At 38.5% G+C, this 17238-nt stretch overlaps 1 protein-coding gene across 1 annotated transcript in view; it reads right to left on the bottom strand.

Moving 5' to 3' along the window:
* The window catches only part of UGCG (UDP-glucose ceramide glucosyltransferase), a 38748-nt gene that overhangs the window by 7810 nt on the left and 13700 nt on the right, over positions 1-17238 (bottom strand). Inside the window, exons 2-5 of the mRNA XM_019454200.2 lie at positions 11228-11369; positions 3186-3288; positions 2350-2451; positions 752-864 (exon numbers count right to left, since the gene is read on the bottom strand). Of these exons, the coding sequence (XP_019309745.2) occupies positions 752-864; positions 2350-2451; positions 3186-3288; positions 11228-11369 (460 nt within the window). The remainder of the gene's footprint in view (positions 1-751; positions 865-2349; positions 2452-3185; positions 3289-11227; positions 11370-17238) is intronic.

Raw genomic sequence — 17238 nt, 5'->3', positions numbered from 1 at the left:
AAGCAGGCTCCAGGCTATGAGCTGTCAGCCCAGAGCCTGACGCAGGGCTCGAACCCACAAACTGCAAGATCATGACCTGAGCCAAAGTCGGACGCTTAACCAACTGAACCACCCAGGCACCCCTCTCCAGTAATTTTTAGAAATCCATTTTAAAAGGAAATCAAATGGATTTTATAACAACTTATAATTGTAATAACTTATAATTTTATAACAACAATTTTCCTTTGTTGTGTGTATTTGAAATACTCTGATATTTAAAAAAGATTCTTGGGGTGCCCAGCTGGCTCAGTTGGAAAAGCATGTGACTCTTGATCTCAGGGTTGTGAGTCTGAGCCCCACTTTGGGTGTAGAGATTAATACTTAAAATCTTAAAAAAAAAAAATTATTTTCAGATTAGATTTCTGAAAGAACTATATGTCATGTGCTTTTATGTAAGCCTAGAACCAAACTCTAGAACTGAAAGCAAGGACCAGAAGGAAACAATATACTGTGTTCAGCTGGTAATGAGACCACAAGGTATTTCCTGTGCATATCCATTCACTGCCAGAGTGCGGCTGTGAGTGATTCCAGGGGCCCAAGAATTTCTTCACTACTAAAACAGCTACTCTCATCTTGAGGATGCCAGTACTTAGCAGGTTAAAACAGACTTAATTACAGTTAACTTCACCTAGTCCATCCCAACTCTCAGAATAATCTCAAGTTTCTGGAAGATCAGGGATGCGACAATATTACCTACGACAACCATACTTACCTGTTCTAATGTAGCAGCAAAGCCCTGTCTGTCTGCTACATAGGGCAGCCCATGAACCAGGCCCACTTTCTCTGTCATTTGGTTAACCATGTCAGTAAGCGTGTCTGGAATTACTACAATAAAAAAAGACAAACAGGTGGTGAGGGAAAGAGAAAAAAACAATCCTTTTTAGTAAAATGCCCCACCAATGTGAAATGTATTTTGTGAGCTGTTATAAAGTTCTTTTTTACATCTGGATCTAATAAAATCATTCTCAATCACTTTTCTAAGTAGAATACAAAATTTCAAAAAGGCATACTTTATGATAAGCTAATTTACTCTACACACTTTCAGGCTACTATGTGCCAGAGCCAGGATATACCTTGAAAATGGTACTCCCCCTATTTCAGAACCTCCAAACTAGAATGTGGACAATGTGTTCCTAATGGAAAAGTTACAGGAGCAGAGCTGAAAGGACCTCAGTTGTTACGCTGGTTTCCTGCACTCTCTAACTACAGGAGATGAGCCTCCACTTTCTTGGAGGATACGAGATATCCCTATGTCATAAAACTGCTAATGGGAATTGAATGAGATTATACTTGACCGAGAGATGAACATATATTATGCAAACAAAACAAACGTATGATAGAAAATAATTTAAGGTAGCAAACACGAAGAATGAACGTAGTCTCTCTGTCCATGAATTGACAAGACTCATAATGAGCCTGATTAATTAGGCATGTCACACTTCTATTAATTTTCACATCTGTGTTTCAAGCTAATAAAAAAAAATTAAATCACTGTCCCCTCTTCAAATAGCAAACACCTCCTACCTTTTTACATGACTTTGTATTTTTATTTCCTTCAAAAATACAAAAGCTATGAACAAACCTATTGTATAAAAGTGTATTTGGGCCTTAAATACACATATTCTACAACAGTGGTTCCCAACTGCTGCCCCGCAGGGGACACTTAGCAATGTCTAGGGACATTTTTGGTTGTCACTACTGAGAAAGAGGTGCTACTGGCATCTAGTGTGGAGAGGCCAGGGATGCTTGCTAACCATCCCATAGGGCAGCCTCAACAACAATCACCCAACTGCAAATACTGAGCTTGAGAAACTTACGGTAATTAGAATATAAATGTTTAAAAATGCAAACACGCAAATTATGATTTCAGTATATTTTCCTCCTAAAACCAATTAAAAGCCATGTTTGTATTTCGGTAAAATATTCACTTATTAATTTCTGTCCCCTTGTGTGAGACAGTATTGGTGCCACAAACAGATTAAAGTAAAAGACAAGTTATTACGTGAACTCAGGAAAATTTACAACTATGAAAAATCTCGTGTAAAGGATTGTATGGTAGCCCGTGACTATTCTTTTTTTAATAGTTGGAATTTTCTCTTCAAAACAAAAACAATTCTACAGATGTAACATTCTAGAGTAGCATTCAAAAAAATTCCAAATAAGTATAACTTGACATTTTACCATGAAATAATGATGAAATGAATTACTTTATTAGGCAAACAAAAAGGATTGACGCATGTATTTTTAGAATGCTTTTGGCATTTTATCATCAAATGAATAGTTCTGTAAAACAAATAAAAAGCAGCTCACCTCTTATTCCACTATCACAGATCCTTATCAGATCATACTTTGCAACTTCATATCCTGGCATTAAATTATTAATTTTAGGGTTAATGCCAACCTTTTTGCCACCTAAAAATTTAAAGATACAACTATGAAAGATTCATCCAACATTGAAAATATATTCTATTATACAGATACATGGTAGGGAGAAGTGAAAAGTACCTTCATACGTAATAACAGAAACAAACATACTTTAATGTGTTTTGCATTCCTTATTATTCATATTTAGAAAAAATTGTTCGTTCTCAAAAAGAGAATTAATTTGTCTTTGAAAATATATTAGTTTCAGTTTGATTCTTAAATTACTGCATCAATAGTTAAGTATGAATCAATGTTTAATGGCAAATATCTCTCTACAAGTCTTTAGAATAAGCCTGCAGGCTTTTGAAAAATATTCTTTTTGCAATATAATAAAAGTAAATTCTATTGCTCACTCCCAACTACAGTGAATGAGATATAAGAAGGCCCACGGGTTGAAAATAGAAAAGAAACAAAAATAACAGATTCTCGTGTCTGAGAAAAACATAACTTGGGGTGTTTTTTTTTTTTTTTTTTTGGTTATTTTGTTAATCCCAGATATGGAAAAACAACGACGACCACCACCACCACCCTGTGTTTTTATAACTTAAGTTCTCTCGAAAGGCTAGAAACACCTTTCCCTACTCTAACAAACACGCAGAAAGCAAACATCCCAATAACGTCAGTGGGTGGCTAACAGCTTAATCTATAGTTTAATGCAAGGATTACTGATACTTAATACTATTAAAGCAAAAGGGTTATGGTAGAATTTATTTGTTACCTACCAATAAACAATCTAGCATCAACATTGGGGTATTTTCCAAGAAGCTTCTTACATACATCAATGGCTGGATCATCGTGATCTTGTACACAAAGGAGTACTTCATACTAGTCAAAGAACACATTTTACAGAGATTAAACCTCTTTTACAAAAATAAGCACATTATCGGTATTTACTGATTGATAAAAAGCATTAGGAAAAAGAAGCCGTTGTGCACACAGCATTTAAAAGTTAAGAGAGTACTCATAACGATGCAAATACTTATGACATCAAGTGTTGCTTTAATTGAGAGCAGCTTCTCCAGAACAGGGGCTGATTTGCAAGCAGCAGAGATAATGAAGAGACTGGCAACCCCCACAGTTGGAAGTCTTGCCATTCCCAGACAGGCATGGCCTGAATTAAACTGGATCTCAAGCTTCTCTGTGGCCTTCATCATGAAACATCTCCCTGTTCTCTAGAAGCTCTGTCTCTGAACTTACTATTTCATGAAGGTGCCATAAAGTATGTATCAAATCCCAGAATGATCAACGTAAAGAGTTTTTCCAAACTCTTCCCATGAAAAGGACAAAGTGCTATTAGATTTTTGCTGTATAATAATTTTTTGAAATAAAATAGAATTTGGTTGAAAGTCTATCATCCTGAGAAGCATGATTAGCCCTCTAACAATGAAAATACCCAGGGTTTTATTTTGCTCAGTGCTACGTTTACTCTTTGATAGGATGTTTACTCTTTGATAGGACATTAGGGAAGTCATTTCTTCACATTTGACTGGCTGTGTCGGTTACCCTGGGACATTTATTTAGAGAATACTGGGCCCCACTCTTACTTTTGAATTAGAATCTCTGGGGGCAGTTCGGACATGTAACTAGGTTTAAAAAATCTGGAGCTGAACCTTTAAATTACCATTTAATAAACTACTACATTTTTTTTAAAAAAAGTGTTTGCTTTCACATACAAAGATACTACTTTATTATTTTGTGGGATAAGTATTCTTAGTAGTAACTTTTTTTTTAGGTGCTGCTAAATTCATGCTGACTCAGTCAGTGACAAATACCCTGCCAATTCTCTTTCTAAAATGGGATGGACATTTTTAAGCAAAGGAGGGAGGTTAGTTGTGTCCCCAAAAAAACAAAGCTATGTGTTTAAAAAAAAAAAAATACAAAGAGCTAAGGACATAGCTTTCTAAGTATCTAACATACAGGAACCAGCTCAGGTAAAGGGAAACTCAGCAAAAACTGGCAGTATGGAAATTAGGGGCTGAGTATGAGAAGGGCCAGGACTAACTAAGGTCAATGAAGAAGGTAATAAGATTTTTTTTTTTCAAGTGGAAAAAAAAAAGTTTTCTCAATAGTTAAGTAGACTCTGGGAAAACAATGTATACTTTTCTCATACTTTCTACCTACTATTATTATACATTCTATCAACTAGCTACCTTTAATGATGACTGACCAAAATTGCCACTCAGGAGGTATTGAAACCAACTTTATAGCTACCTAGTCTTCAGGGACGAGATAAAAATCTGAGAATGGGAAGGACACCACTCCTGCCCACGCCCTTCAATTTTCCAAAGGGTTGACTCCTAAATCCTGTAAAGCATCAGTCCTCTTCCCAACCTGACTCTCAAAACAATGTTCCACTGAACTAGCCAAAAGGCATCGACCTTAACAATGAAGATCAGAAAGATTAAGTGACTTTCCAAAGGGTAAAAGTTACAATTAGCTTCCCTCCTAGAGTGAGCTGCTCAGCCAGCCTTGCTGTAAGAATGCCTAGTTTTTCCCAACACCTCAGTTTCTTTAATGCTTTTATAATTTATGCTGTTTTGCAGGTATGAGCAAATACAAGTGAAAGGAAATGTTCGTAAATGATACAATTCCATAAAATATAATAAAAAAGTTAGTCTTTGCTTTCTTCCTTAGCAAGAGAAAACTTTGCAAAATACAGCTCTAGAAAAGTATTCAAAGGAGACAGTTTACCTTTATTCAAATGTAAGATTTAAAGTTTCCATTTTTATTGATTATGCCTTTTAATTTCAAATGAAAACCAAACACCTCCTGATTAGCCAGAGTGCAAACAAAACTCAATTCACATTATCTAAAAAAACGTTCAGACTTTTATTTAAACACACGACTTATGCTTTCGCTTGTTTCTGATATTGAAAATTATACCAAATAGGAGGTAGCATTCCAAGTATGTTCTAAGGTATTAAATGTTAACCAGGAATCTTGATTTTTCAGCTCTGATAACCACCTCTGTGTCTTCAGTTTGATCAAACATTTTATTTGCTAGGAATCTCTGTATTGGAATAATTAAATCACTCCAACTACACTGTAACTGGCAAAACACAGCATATTAAGTTGGTTGAAAGCTTTCTTAGCTAATACAAAAAAAAATTTTTTTAGGGGTGCCTGGATGGCTCGGCAGGTTAAGCATCTAACTTTGGCTCAGGTCATGATCTCACGGTTTGGGGGATCTGAATCCCATGTCGGGCCCTATGCTGACAGCTCGGAGCCTGGAGCCTGCTTCGGATCCTGTGTCTCCCTCTCTCTCTCTGCCCCTTCCCCGTTCGTGCTCTCTTTCTCTCTCTCAAAAATAAACAAAAAAATTTTTTTGTATAGTTTTACACTATCTAAAGGATCAAATGTAAGTATATATGTTCAAAAATATAACATTTATTAAAAATATTACACTTTAAAAATATTTCAAGAAAACGCTTACTTTATAAATCTGAAACAGCTATACAATACAGTGAATTCCAGTATAAATGGGCAGTATGAATCTAGAAATAAACACCAGAGCAATTTATTTATTTATTTTTAATAAACTTTTCATATCTCTTTATTTTATCTTATTTTATTTTATTGAGAGTGCGAACGGGGGAGAGGGGCAGAGAGAGAAAGACAGAAATAGAGAATCCTAAGCACGTTCCACACTCAGCGCAAAGCCCAACACAGGGCTCGATCCCACAACCCTAGGATCATGACCTGAGACGGACACTCAGTTGAAACAACCAGGCACGCCTAAAACCCAGAGTAATTTAGATGAGAAGATTAGTCTCCAACAACTCCTTAGTAATTTCCTTTTCAAACAGTACAATGACTAAAAGGCTGAGAACAAGAGAGGTGTAGGAAATCCACAACCTGGGATCCAGCCCTTTGACATTCAAGAAGTGAATGTCTGAAGTGGCAATAATCACGTATGCTACGTTCAGATGCATATATAGCATTAGATTTAGGTCTATAAATGACATGAGAAAAAAGGGCTCACTGATTCAGCCCTGTAGACATTAGGAATATAAATTTTGAACTATAGCAAACAAGACAAAACATCTTCTTAAAATAGAAAACTTTTTAATGATATTAATCAATTACATTGCCTATCAAGTAGGAATATCTTGAATTGTCTATAAATAACTACATACCATTTTTAAAGAAAAATTTTATGAGGGTATTTGGATTACAGAATATAAATTTTCTATGACAAGAAGAGATTTAGACCCCAAATGCCTAGAACAGTCTCTGGCATGGAACGATTAATAATACACTTATAAGTTAATGCATTTGTCTTTAGGGTAACTTCTGAGTAAAAGATAGATGCCAGGAAGGAAATGTTTCGTAAGAACACAGCTCTGAGTTCAAAGACTGGACAAGTTGAGTTATATGCATCTCTATTTTCAAGAAATAGTTTGTTTATACTGTTTTCCAAATTTACTTAGTAAATTCCTAATCTTGCAGATTTGGAAGTTTCACTAACATATGTTGTGCTTGGTCTTTTGATAACGGATTCGATTTTCTGTCTTCTAATTCTTTGTTTAGAAGACTATCCAGTTAGAAAACAATTCTTCTTAAGGAGAGCTACACCACTGGTAAGAAAGTCTAAACATGGCACTGGACTTGTAACATTTTAAGCCAATTGTGTATTTGCAAAAGAAGCAAAAAACCCACCACAATGACCTCAGCCTCACTCTGGTAAGAATTCTGATCATTTAACTAAAAAGCTCTTCATATGGCAAGGATTTACTAAAGTAAAGCTATTTTGCTGAATCTTCCTGCTACAGCTAAATCTCTCCCTAAATGCCTTCTTTGCTGCCACAGAGTGCTCAATTTGCGGAAAATGAATTACATGGTTTTTTCATCCCCCCCCCCCCAAAGAATAAATATCAAAATAAGTGAATTGATAAGACACGTAAAGCACAGAAATTTTTCAGGACAATTAGCATAGTAACAGTCTCACCAAAATTTAAACCTAGAAATTTAGAACAAGTACAGAACAAGAAATTTTCTTGCACGTGTCCAAAATTAAATTTCTGACCATGTTCTTTTTTTTTTTTCTAGAATCACCTATAATGTTCCAAATCAAATCAGGAGGAAAAATTTAGGTCCAGGATGAAACCAGACATACTTCTCTAAAACAGTGTTCACACTCGACAAAAAGCAAATAGTAAAGTTTGCTGGGCCTGGCAGTCACACAAATGTTCGTTTCAGGACTACAGGCCTCCTTGGGCACACAAGCGACTTGTCTGTTCACACTCAGATTGATGGGAGGTCAGTGGTTTCACTTCAGTTTCTTGTGGAACATGGGCCATTGCTCTTGGTCTTTTAAAAATCAAACGAAATTGGGGCGCCTGGTGGCTCAGTCAGTTAAGCATCCGACTTCAGCTTAGGTCATGATCTCATGGTCCGTGGGCTTGAGCCCCGCATTGGGCTCTGTGCTGACAACTCGGAGCCTGGAATCTGCTCGGAGTTCTGGGTCTCCCTCGTTCTCTGCCCCTCCCCCACTCACACTCTGTCTCTCAAAAATAAATAAATATTTAAAAATTTAAAAAATAAAAAGCAAATGAAATGCCGTGAAATCCAAATTTTCCTTTAGACTGCAGGTGCTTAACACTTTTCCTCCACTTTACAAACTTTCGATTTACACAGCTAACAGTACTTTTATAATTAGTAAGTAAAATTTTGAAAAAGTAATAAAAACAATCTCTTACATTTGGAGTTCCTCATTTTATAGTAAGAATCAAAATAGTTTTCTCCTTGACGAATTTAAATACCTCAAAGGCATAATTTGTGAAAAAAGCAAAAACAAGAGCTCTTGAGATAATCCCACATTGTAATAAAAGAAAAATCATTCAGAAGAAGAAATCAGTTATCGACTTACCCCAAATGTTCAGAATTAATGGATACATATGTTCCTGGATTATTTTTAGAAACTCTTTCTACAACTAAAGCCCACACTAACTTTCTCAACCAATTAAATTCTGTGACTAACATCTCACGAGGGCTGCCACACAGAAGTTCCATAACTTAGTTGAGAGTGGTTGAATGGGGAAAGGGTAGGATGAGGATTAAAAAATTGAAATGTGACATTAAGTTTCACAAGGATAGGGGCGCCTGGGTGGCGCAGTCGGGTAGGCGTCCGACTTCATCCAGGTCACGATCTCACGGTCCGTGAGTTCGAGCCCCGCGTCAGGCTCTGGGCTGATGGCTCGGAGCCTGGAGCCTGTTTCCGATTCTGTGTCTCCCTCTCTCTCTGCCCCTCCCCCGTTCATGCTCTGTCTCTCTCTGTCCCAAAAATAAATAAACGTTGAAAAAAAAAATTTTTAAAAAAAAAGTTTCACAAGGATAAATGTATGATTCTAAGCTGTTCTGAGATTTAATAATAATCAATGAAGATATTCTTTCATTTATTAAAAAAATCTCTTGCACCTGGGTGGCTCAGTTGGTTAGGCGACAGACTCTGGGTCTCAGCTTGGGTCATAATCTCACAGTTTGTGGGTTCAAGCCCCACGTCAGGCTCTGCACTGCCGGTGCGGAGCCTGCCTGGGATTCTCTCTCTCTCTCTCTCTCTCTCTCTCTGTTCCTACCTTGCTTGCACTCTCTCTCTCTAAATAAACTTAAAAAACATTAAAAAAAAAATCTCTCTGCATATATTTATACAATGTGAGGCTTGAAAACCTTCCATTTTTATTTTATTTTTACGTTTATTTTTGAGAGAGTGCAAAAGGGGGAGGGACAGAGAAAGGGGGACACAGAATTAGAAGCGGGCTCTGCGCTGACATCAGCAAGCCAGATGTGGGGCTCAAACTCACAAGATGTGAGATCATGACCTGAGCCGAAGTCAGATGCTCAACTGACTGAACCACCTAGGCATTGCTGAAAAAACCTTCCATATTCCTTATTGCAAAGCTTATTTTACAATTAATTTTATTAAAGGCCACTTTTTGCACTTCTAGTTGGGAAAAAAATCAAGTATAGATCTTATTTTTTTAAATTACATATTCAATTTATGGGATAGATAATACATGCGTGATTCAGATCTCTAAAATTATTAAATACATATATAATACACAACACACACAAATTGTAAGAAAAACACATAATGGTTTTGCTTAAAATTAGCTTCAAATACCTCGACTTCCAAACTTTAAAAGCAGTAATATAAAAACACTACAAAATAACTGAATTATACTCGTGTCTACATACTTAATAAGAGCTGCATTAAGGCTATCACGTCTGTGTCTTCTCTATTCTTTTCACTGATGCTACTGAGAAAAATAAGAGCAAAAAGAAAGAAAATAAGAGCATGAAAACCAGTTACTATGAGAAGTGTGGTGTGTATTTTATCTTCCTTCTCATTACTTGGGTTACACTGTCCTAAAGAAATAGGAGGGAGTCTCCAAGTGGCAAAAACTATAGAAAAGCTGAGACAGTGAGGGTAAAAACTGAGGCAAGTGAATAGAGACCATGGAGGGAAAATTCAAATGGACTTAAAATCAAGCATGTAGAGGGGCGCCTGGGTGGCTCGGTCGGTTAAGCGTCTGACTTCAGCTCAGGTCATGATCTCACAGACTGTGAGTTCGAGCCCCGCGTCAGGCTCTGGGCTGATGGCTCAGAGCCTGGAGCCTGCTTCCGATTCTGTGTCTCCCTCTCTGTCTGCCCCTCCCCCGTTCATGCTCTGTCTCTCTCTGTCTCAAAAATAAACGTTAAAAAAAAAAATAAAAAAAAAAAAATCAAGCATGTAGACATGTAAAGAGACATTCAAAAGCAGTGTTTCAAACAGGCAATTTAAAAAGCGGAGATGAAGCTAAATACATAAATCGAGGAATAGTTAAGTTCTCGTATGAAACTATAGGCAGAGGGGCACCTGGGTGGCTCAGTCGGTTAAGCATCTGACTCTTGATTTGGGCTTAGGCCTTAACCTCATGGTTTGTGGGATCGAGACCCGCACAGAGCTCCTCAAGGTCCACACTAACAGTGTGGAGCCTGCTTGGGATTCTCTCTCTCCCTCTCTCTTTGCCCTTCCCCCGCTCATATGCTCTCTCACTCTCAAAATAAATAAATGAACTTAAAAAAAAAAAAAAAGAAACTACAGGTGGAATATTAAAAGGAAGAGATAAAAAGAATACTCTCATCTCAACAAAACCGGGAATTCTCCAATGAAGGATTAGGTTGAGTTCATAGATCTACAACTTGTATAGATAAATGATAGGAAAAAACAATTGGGCATTAAAACTCAGAAAGATACAGAAATTAGAAATTAGGTATGAGGAAGACCCATGTTATCACTAACTGTAACCTATTCATGGCTCAAAAGCCACATTTTCAAGGGGGTTTATGTTTACTTCTAGCTATCCTGAATCCCGTTTCAGACCATTAAATGCCGCTTTTTCTTTCTCACTGCCTCTTCTTCCTGTCATTCACGTACAACTCTCATGGAACAAGATTTTTATATTCAAATTGCCAGGCACTTAACCATGTCCGAGTTCCAGGAGGTTTACTCACAGATTTCAAATTCAGATGGACAAGCGGTTACAAAAAGGAATCTGCACCCCTCCCTTCCTCAACCCCATTTCTGTCCTGTGACTGCTGCTACTAGAGCATAAGTTGTATGAGGCCGAGATCACCATGAATGTTTAATACCTTCACCTTTTACAGTATCAGAATGCCTCTTTAAGCATTTACCATGAGGGAGAAGCATGTGCACGCACACACACACCAAAAACCAAACAAACATGATCCCACCCATTTCTAATGAGTACATGACTGTACTTACTTTGGGATAATCCAATTCGAAGAATGTCTCCAAGTTGTTGATTAGGTTAGGATCTACTCCTTTCAAAGGTTTCAGAAGAGACACACCTGGGAGCTTGCTATATGGCTGTTTGTCCGTTGCCTTCTTGTTGAGGTGTAATCGGCTGAAAAGCAAATAATATATACGTTATTTCTGGAGAACATAATAGTGCTATATAAAGTATGCGCCAAGCTATCAAGAACCTACTAAGTTCTAAGTTAAATTTTTTTTTAATTGACATCTTTTTAAAGGGTTATCTGAAAATGGAGGAAAGTAATCAGGTAAGCATCCAGTTTAGGAAAACCAGACCTAAGCAGAATGAATGTTCCAATGGAGGCTGGAGCTTAAGAGTGTTGTTTATTGCTGTACTCACAGTGCTTAGAGAACTATGCTTGGCAAAGAGTAGGCATTCAATAAATACATGGTGAAGAAATGAATTATAGTGTTAGCCTACACATTAACTGTCCTTCCTCCCAAAGAGTCATCAAAAGAGACCAAAAACTATAAAAACTGTAGGGGGTGGGGGGAGGGAAATCCCTATCTTCCCCAGAAAAATAGAGAAGTGTAACCAGAAAAATCTGAGATATTTCTATAGTAAGCAGTCCACATAACACATGATTGAAAGAAGCACTAGGCTACCAGCAGGGCAAGCAAGAAAATGGGATAACTAGCAGCACTCCCAATATTCACAAGCTCAGAATGGCTGGGATGGAACAGAGGGAATTTGAAATCTCAATAATGGGAAAAATGTCTGGTAATGACACTGGAAGATACACCATTGCCACCAATTCACAGATAAGTTGGCCAAGGTTCTCAGTGCTGGCCCATCCCATGGCTCTTGAGGAGGGAAGCCATGCCAATTAAAGAGAGAATTTGCCCCAGTTAATGTTCACGGTGTCACAACAAAGAGAAGAGATGCCTTTCAGCAGAGTGATGATGTTTCTAAAGGAGGTCACCAAAGTCTTCCTCCCTCCTTCTCATAAGCACGTCTCTAAGCACTCAACAGTAATTACAGGTTAGAACAATCAGGGGGCCGCGTGCAAGATATTTTAAGACACATGTTCTTCCACATTTTAACATCTCCGAAATCAATGGCATCTTATGATTGGTAGCAGCCAGATGGCAGTCCTAAATTAACAGCATGAAACCCAACCAATGAAACCTTCTAGAAGATCAAGAAAACACCAGCATCCTGGATTTGGTGAAATACGCAATTAATCTATGAATGACTTCTGGAACTACATCGCTGCCATCATCCCGAAGAGTTAGCCATGGGCTCACTCTCAGCTAATTAAAGACAGGGATGTGCCACAGTGAACATCTAATGTTTCAGATAAAGCCATAAAAGACTTTACAGAAAGAAAACAGGTTACCTACAATGGAAAAAAATGTAAACCAACAAAAGATTTCTTAAAGAACAAGGTGATACCAATTTCTGATCCACAGTCCCCAAATGCTGGATAATAATGGGGCACCATTTCCAGCAGGGCTGCTCAGTATGGTCAGTGAATAAAGTGGCTTTTTACTGGTCTGTGATGAGAAGAAATTGAGAGAAGCATTTAGAAATGTTTATAGCACTTTGACCTTTCCATGCCATCCACACACATGATCAGTATGTATGTATGTATGTAGTTAGTAGGCTCCCAAAACAGGGCTTGAACTGACAACCCTGAGATCAAGGCCTGAGCAGCGATCAAGAGTCAGACAGTCAACTGACTGAGCTACCCAGGCGCCCCCAGTATTTATTTTTATTATAGTTTACCAGAGTATTAGTCCATGCCAGACTGGAAAAATTTTAAAGAGCTGATGCTTTGCCATAGATAGTTTGGAAAATATTCATCTACCAAGTTCATTGAGAGGTTGGACAGAGGTAAAACCATAATCTAAAATTTATATAACCACAAAAATGACCACTATTCCATATCTAACAAAATGGCAGATTAGATGTCTGAGGAAACTCAGCCAATAGAGAACATATAGACTGCTGGAGACAAAAAAACTTATATATTTAATTGATTGAACCAGTTGTATCCACATGGTTCAAATCACTGAAGATATTAAAATATTCACGTAAAAGAAGTCTCCCTGTCGCCCCTGTCCCCCATCTGCCACGTTCTCACCACCAAATTCTCAGCAATATTAGTTTCTTGTTCATCTTTCCAGACTTTTAAAAAATGCATATACAAGCCAACACACATGCACACAGCCGCGCGCGTGCACACACACACACACACACACACACACACACATTCTTACAGAATGGTTATATTTGATACAACTGCACTCAAAGCATGTTTTTTTTATTATTTAAAAAATTTTTTTTTTAACGTTTATTTATTTCTGATACAGAGAGAGAGACAGAGCATGAGCAGGGGAAGGGCAGAGAGAGAGGGAGACACAGAAACTGAAACAGGCTCCAGGCTCTGAGCTGTCTGCACAGAACCCGACGCGGGGCTGGAACTCACGGACCGCAAGATCATGACCTGAGCCGAAGTCGGCCGCTTAACCGACTGAGCCACCCAGGCGCCCCTCAAAGCATGTTTTTAAACACATGACTGAACTGTTAAGAAAATAAGGGAAACCTCTCAGGTCAGAAATGAGGAGAAATCTTTGAGTGAGTGAGTGTTGGATGCTTTTGCCCCAGGGCCATCTGTTAGTCCCAGGTGATCTAGAAATGGAGACAAGCCTGAGGTAAGAACGGTGGGAACTCTGTTCTGACAACCTTGTATAATATGGGATCCCTGAAAGGCAAAGTAGAAAAATGCTGGCCCACAGAGGGAAGATGGGGATGTTGCCTTCTTGGATCCACCCCTCAAAGAAGGAAAGTCTTCCAGGAGAACACCTGACCACACAGGTTTGGAACCCGTAACGCAAACTACCTGTGTTGCTAAACAAAACACAAGAGAAAGATTGAGAAAGACCATCATATATATAAAGACAACATGCAACGTCTAGAAATAAAAATTATGATTGTTGACATAAAAACTCAATAGACAGGTAAAACAGAAGACTGCATATACAGTTTAAGAGAGGACTGGACAAACGGAATCCAGATTTGAAGAAATTATCCAGAATGTGGCACAGAGAATGAGAAGCAAAAACACTGAAATCATGAAACAGTTTGAGACACGGAGGATAAAATAAGGCGGACTAAAATCCCAGAAATTTTTTATTCTCTTCCCACTGCAAGATCATTCAAGTGCTATTAAGCTTATCAAAACACACACAAGGTCATGACCAATTCAGAGAAACCCAGCCCACTATCTCATTGCATTTAGCAAGTCTTTAGATTAAGAACAAGGATAACTTAAACAGTGTTAAATAGTCTAGTACTGATCCTATTCCCCCCACCCCTTCTCGTTCGTTAAGATATTTTGGTTTAAACACTAACATAGATATACCTCCTATCTTTTGAAGAACTTTTCGTATCAAGAATGCAGTATTTTATCAGACTCATTCTGACTCACCAAACAACAATGAAGTCCTCTCCAGGTTTATGATGAAGACAACTGGTAAATACTAGATCTGAAATTTCTATTCAAAAATAACTCAAACTCCCAACTATATCACAGGACCTTTAAAGAAAGGTCTTTTGTGTTTTCCCCCACATCCATCTCTCCTCCCTCCATCCCCCAATATTTTCTTTCCATATCCCACTGAGTCCTCTTATGGAGCATACCCTAGGATACAAGAATCCTACTTTGGAGAATACAGTTTCAGTTTATGTAACACAACTGACAAAGCCCCTTGTTACAAATTGCTTGAAATGTTTAGCAAAAACAATAAAAGAATATCCATGAAGTCACACACAAAATCACAGAGCACTATGATGAGCACACAGTGGTGCTCTACAACTACTTAGCATCCCCTTACCAAATAATCCCTTTTTTTAATTTAATTTTACTTTTTTTATTAAAAAAAATTTTTTTTAACGTTTAATTATTTTTGAGACAGAGAGAGACAGAGCATGAATAGGGGAGGGTCAGAGAGAGGGAGACACAGAATCCGAAACAGGCTCCAGGCTCTGAGCTGTCAGCAGAGAGCCCAACGTGGGGCTCGAACTCACAGACCGCGAGATCATGACCTGAGCTGAAGTTGGCCGCCCAACCGACTGAGCCACCCAGGCGCCCCTAATCCCTTTTTTTAAACAATCATTTTTGAACCCCGAATGTATACTATGCATTATCCTGTGTGCTGGAGATACAGTGATGGACAGGCAAATTCCCTACTGTCAAGGAGCTGCAGTCTAATGGGGGAATTGCACATGTATAGAAGTTCTTCTTCATATAAAACTCTTACGGTCAACCAAGCTATGTCATAAAGCAATCTATTAACTTCGCCTGCCACACAGAGAAATGATGTTGGCGGGTGCCTTGGCCTTGGCCAGTGTATTGTAAACCAATCTGTAGCTTTCAAAACATGATCAACAGCCAATTTGCCTGGAGTCTCAAAAAGTGGCCCAAGTGGTAGAGTCTTCCAAGTGGGGTGGCTCTGACAGGGTCTACAAGGTTTCCTGGTTTCAAACCAGTTTTTACTTTGGTATCTCGGGGCAGGGTTTCTGCATCACTTAGAATTGAACTTGAGCCTACTGCATCCACACACTGCACAGGATCCATCACGGGTATGCATTTCCACCTGTGGCCTGGAGCAGGTGACCTGCCTTCTGTCAGGATCCTTTGCACAGTTCTTTCTCAGTTTCAGGTTCTACACTGGGAATCCAGTTCTACCTTCCCATCATGCATTTTGTTTGCAACCTTGTCCTTCTTTTAGAGGGTGGAGGAGAGTACTTTTTATTGATGCATGACACACATACAGTGAAGTCACATATAAATAAGTATACAGCTCAATGAATTTTCTCAGAGCGAAACACCCATGTAACCAGTACCCAGATCAGGAAACAGGATTACCAGAACCCCAGAAGGCTTTGCATGTCCCCATCTACTAACTACCTGCCCCCTCAAGGGTAACCACTGTCCTCACTTCCAACACCATAGGCTAATTTTGCCAGTATTAAAATGTTATCTAAATGGAATCCCATAGGATGTACTCATTTGTGTCTGGCCTCTTTGACTTCATATGTTTGTGAGATTCACCCTTGTTGTTACATTTAGTTATAGTTCATGAATTTTCATTACAGCATGTATTCCTTATATTAACATACCACACTTTATTTAGCTACTTTCCGTTGATGGGCATTTGGGTTATTTCCAATTTGGGGCTAATACAGCCTTGTCTCTGTCTTTACAAAAGTATCAAAAAACTTGACCTAAACCCCACCCCACCCCCCACACTTAAACTTTTGGGCAAGATGAAGAAACAGGGACCCAATTTGCTTGCCCACCTGAAACAACTTTTTAAAAATCAGACAAAATCAGGGTGCCTGGGTGGCTCAGTTGGTTAAGCCTCCGACTCTTAATTTTGGCTCAGTTCAAGATCTCACAGTCATGAGATAAGTCCTATGTTGGGCTCTGCACTGAGCATGGAGCCTGCTTGGAATTCGCTCCCTCCCTCCCTTCCCTCCATCTCTCTCTGTGTCCCTCCCCTTTTTCTCTCAAAATAAATAAATAAGCATAAAAAATCAGACAAAATATAGGAAACAATGGTTTTTAACATACTAGACATCAGGTAAAGAAGCTTAGTGACTCCTGCAACACGGAAAACAAAGAAGCTAAGCCCTCTAACTGCTCCAGCTACTGCTTTGATACAATTTCCAGACCAGGAGACCAGTGTTTCCCAATATTTGTATACATAATGCCCACAGGTGAAAATCACAACTTAATGGACTGGTTGCAGAGCCTAAGAATCTGTATTTTTTTTTTTTTATTTTTTTTTTAATGTTTATTTACTTTTGAGACAGAGAGAGACAGAGGATGAACGGGGGAGGGTCAGAGAGAGGGAGACACAGAATCTGAAACAGGCTCCAGGCTCTGAGCTGTCGGCACAGAGCCCGACGTGGGGCTCGAACTCACGAGCCGTGAGATCATGACCTGAGC

Source organism: Panthera pardus, unplaced genomic scaffold, assembly GCF_024362965.1.
Source record: "Panthera pardus isolate Hobbes unplaced genomic scaffold, ASM2436296v1 HiC_scaffold_20, whole genome shotgun sequence".
NCBI lineage: Eukaryota > Metazoa > Chordata > Mammalia > Carnivora > Felidae > Panthera > Panthera pardus.
The sequence above is the reverse complement of the archived record's forward strand: the minus strand, read 5'-3'. Positions and strand labels throughout refer to the sequence as shown.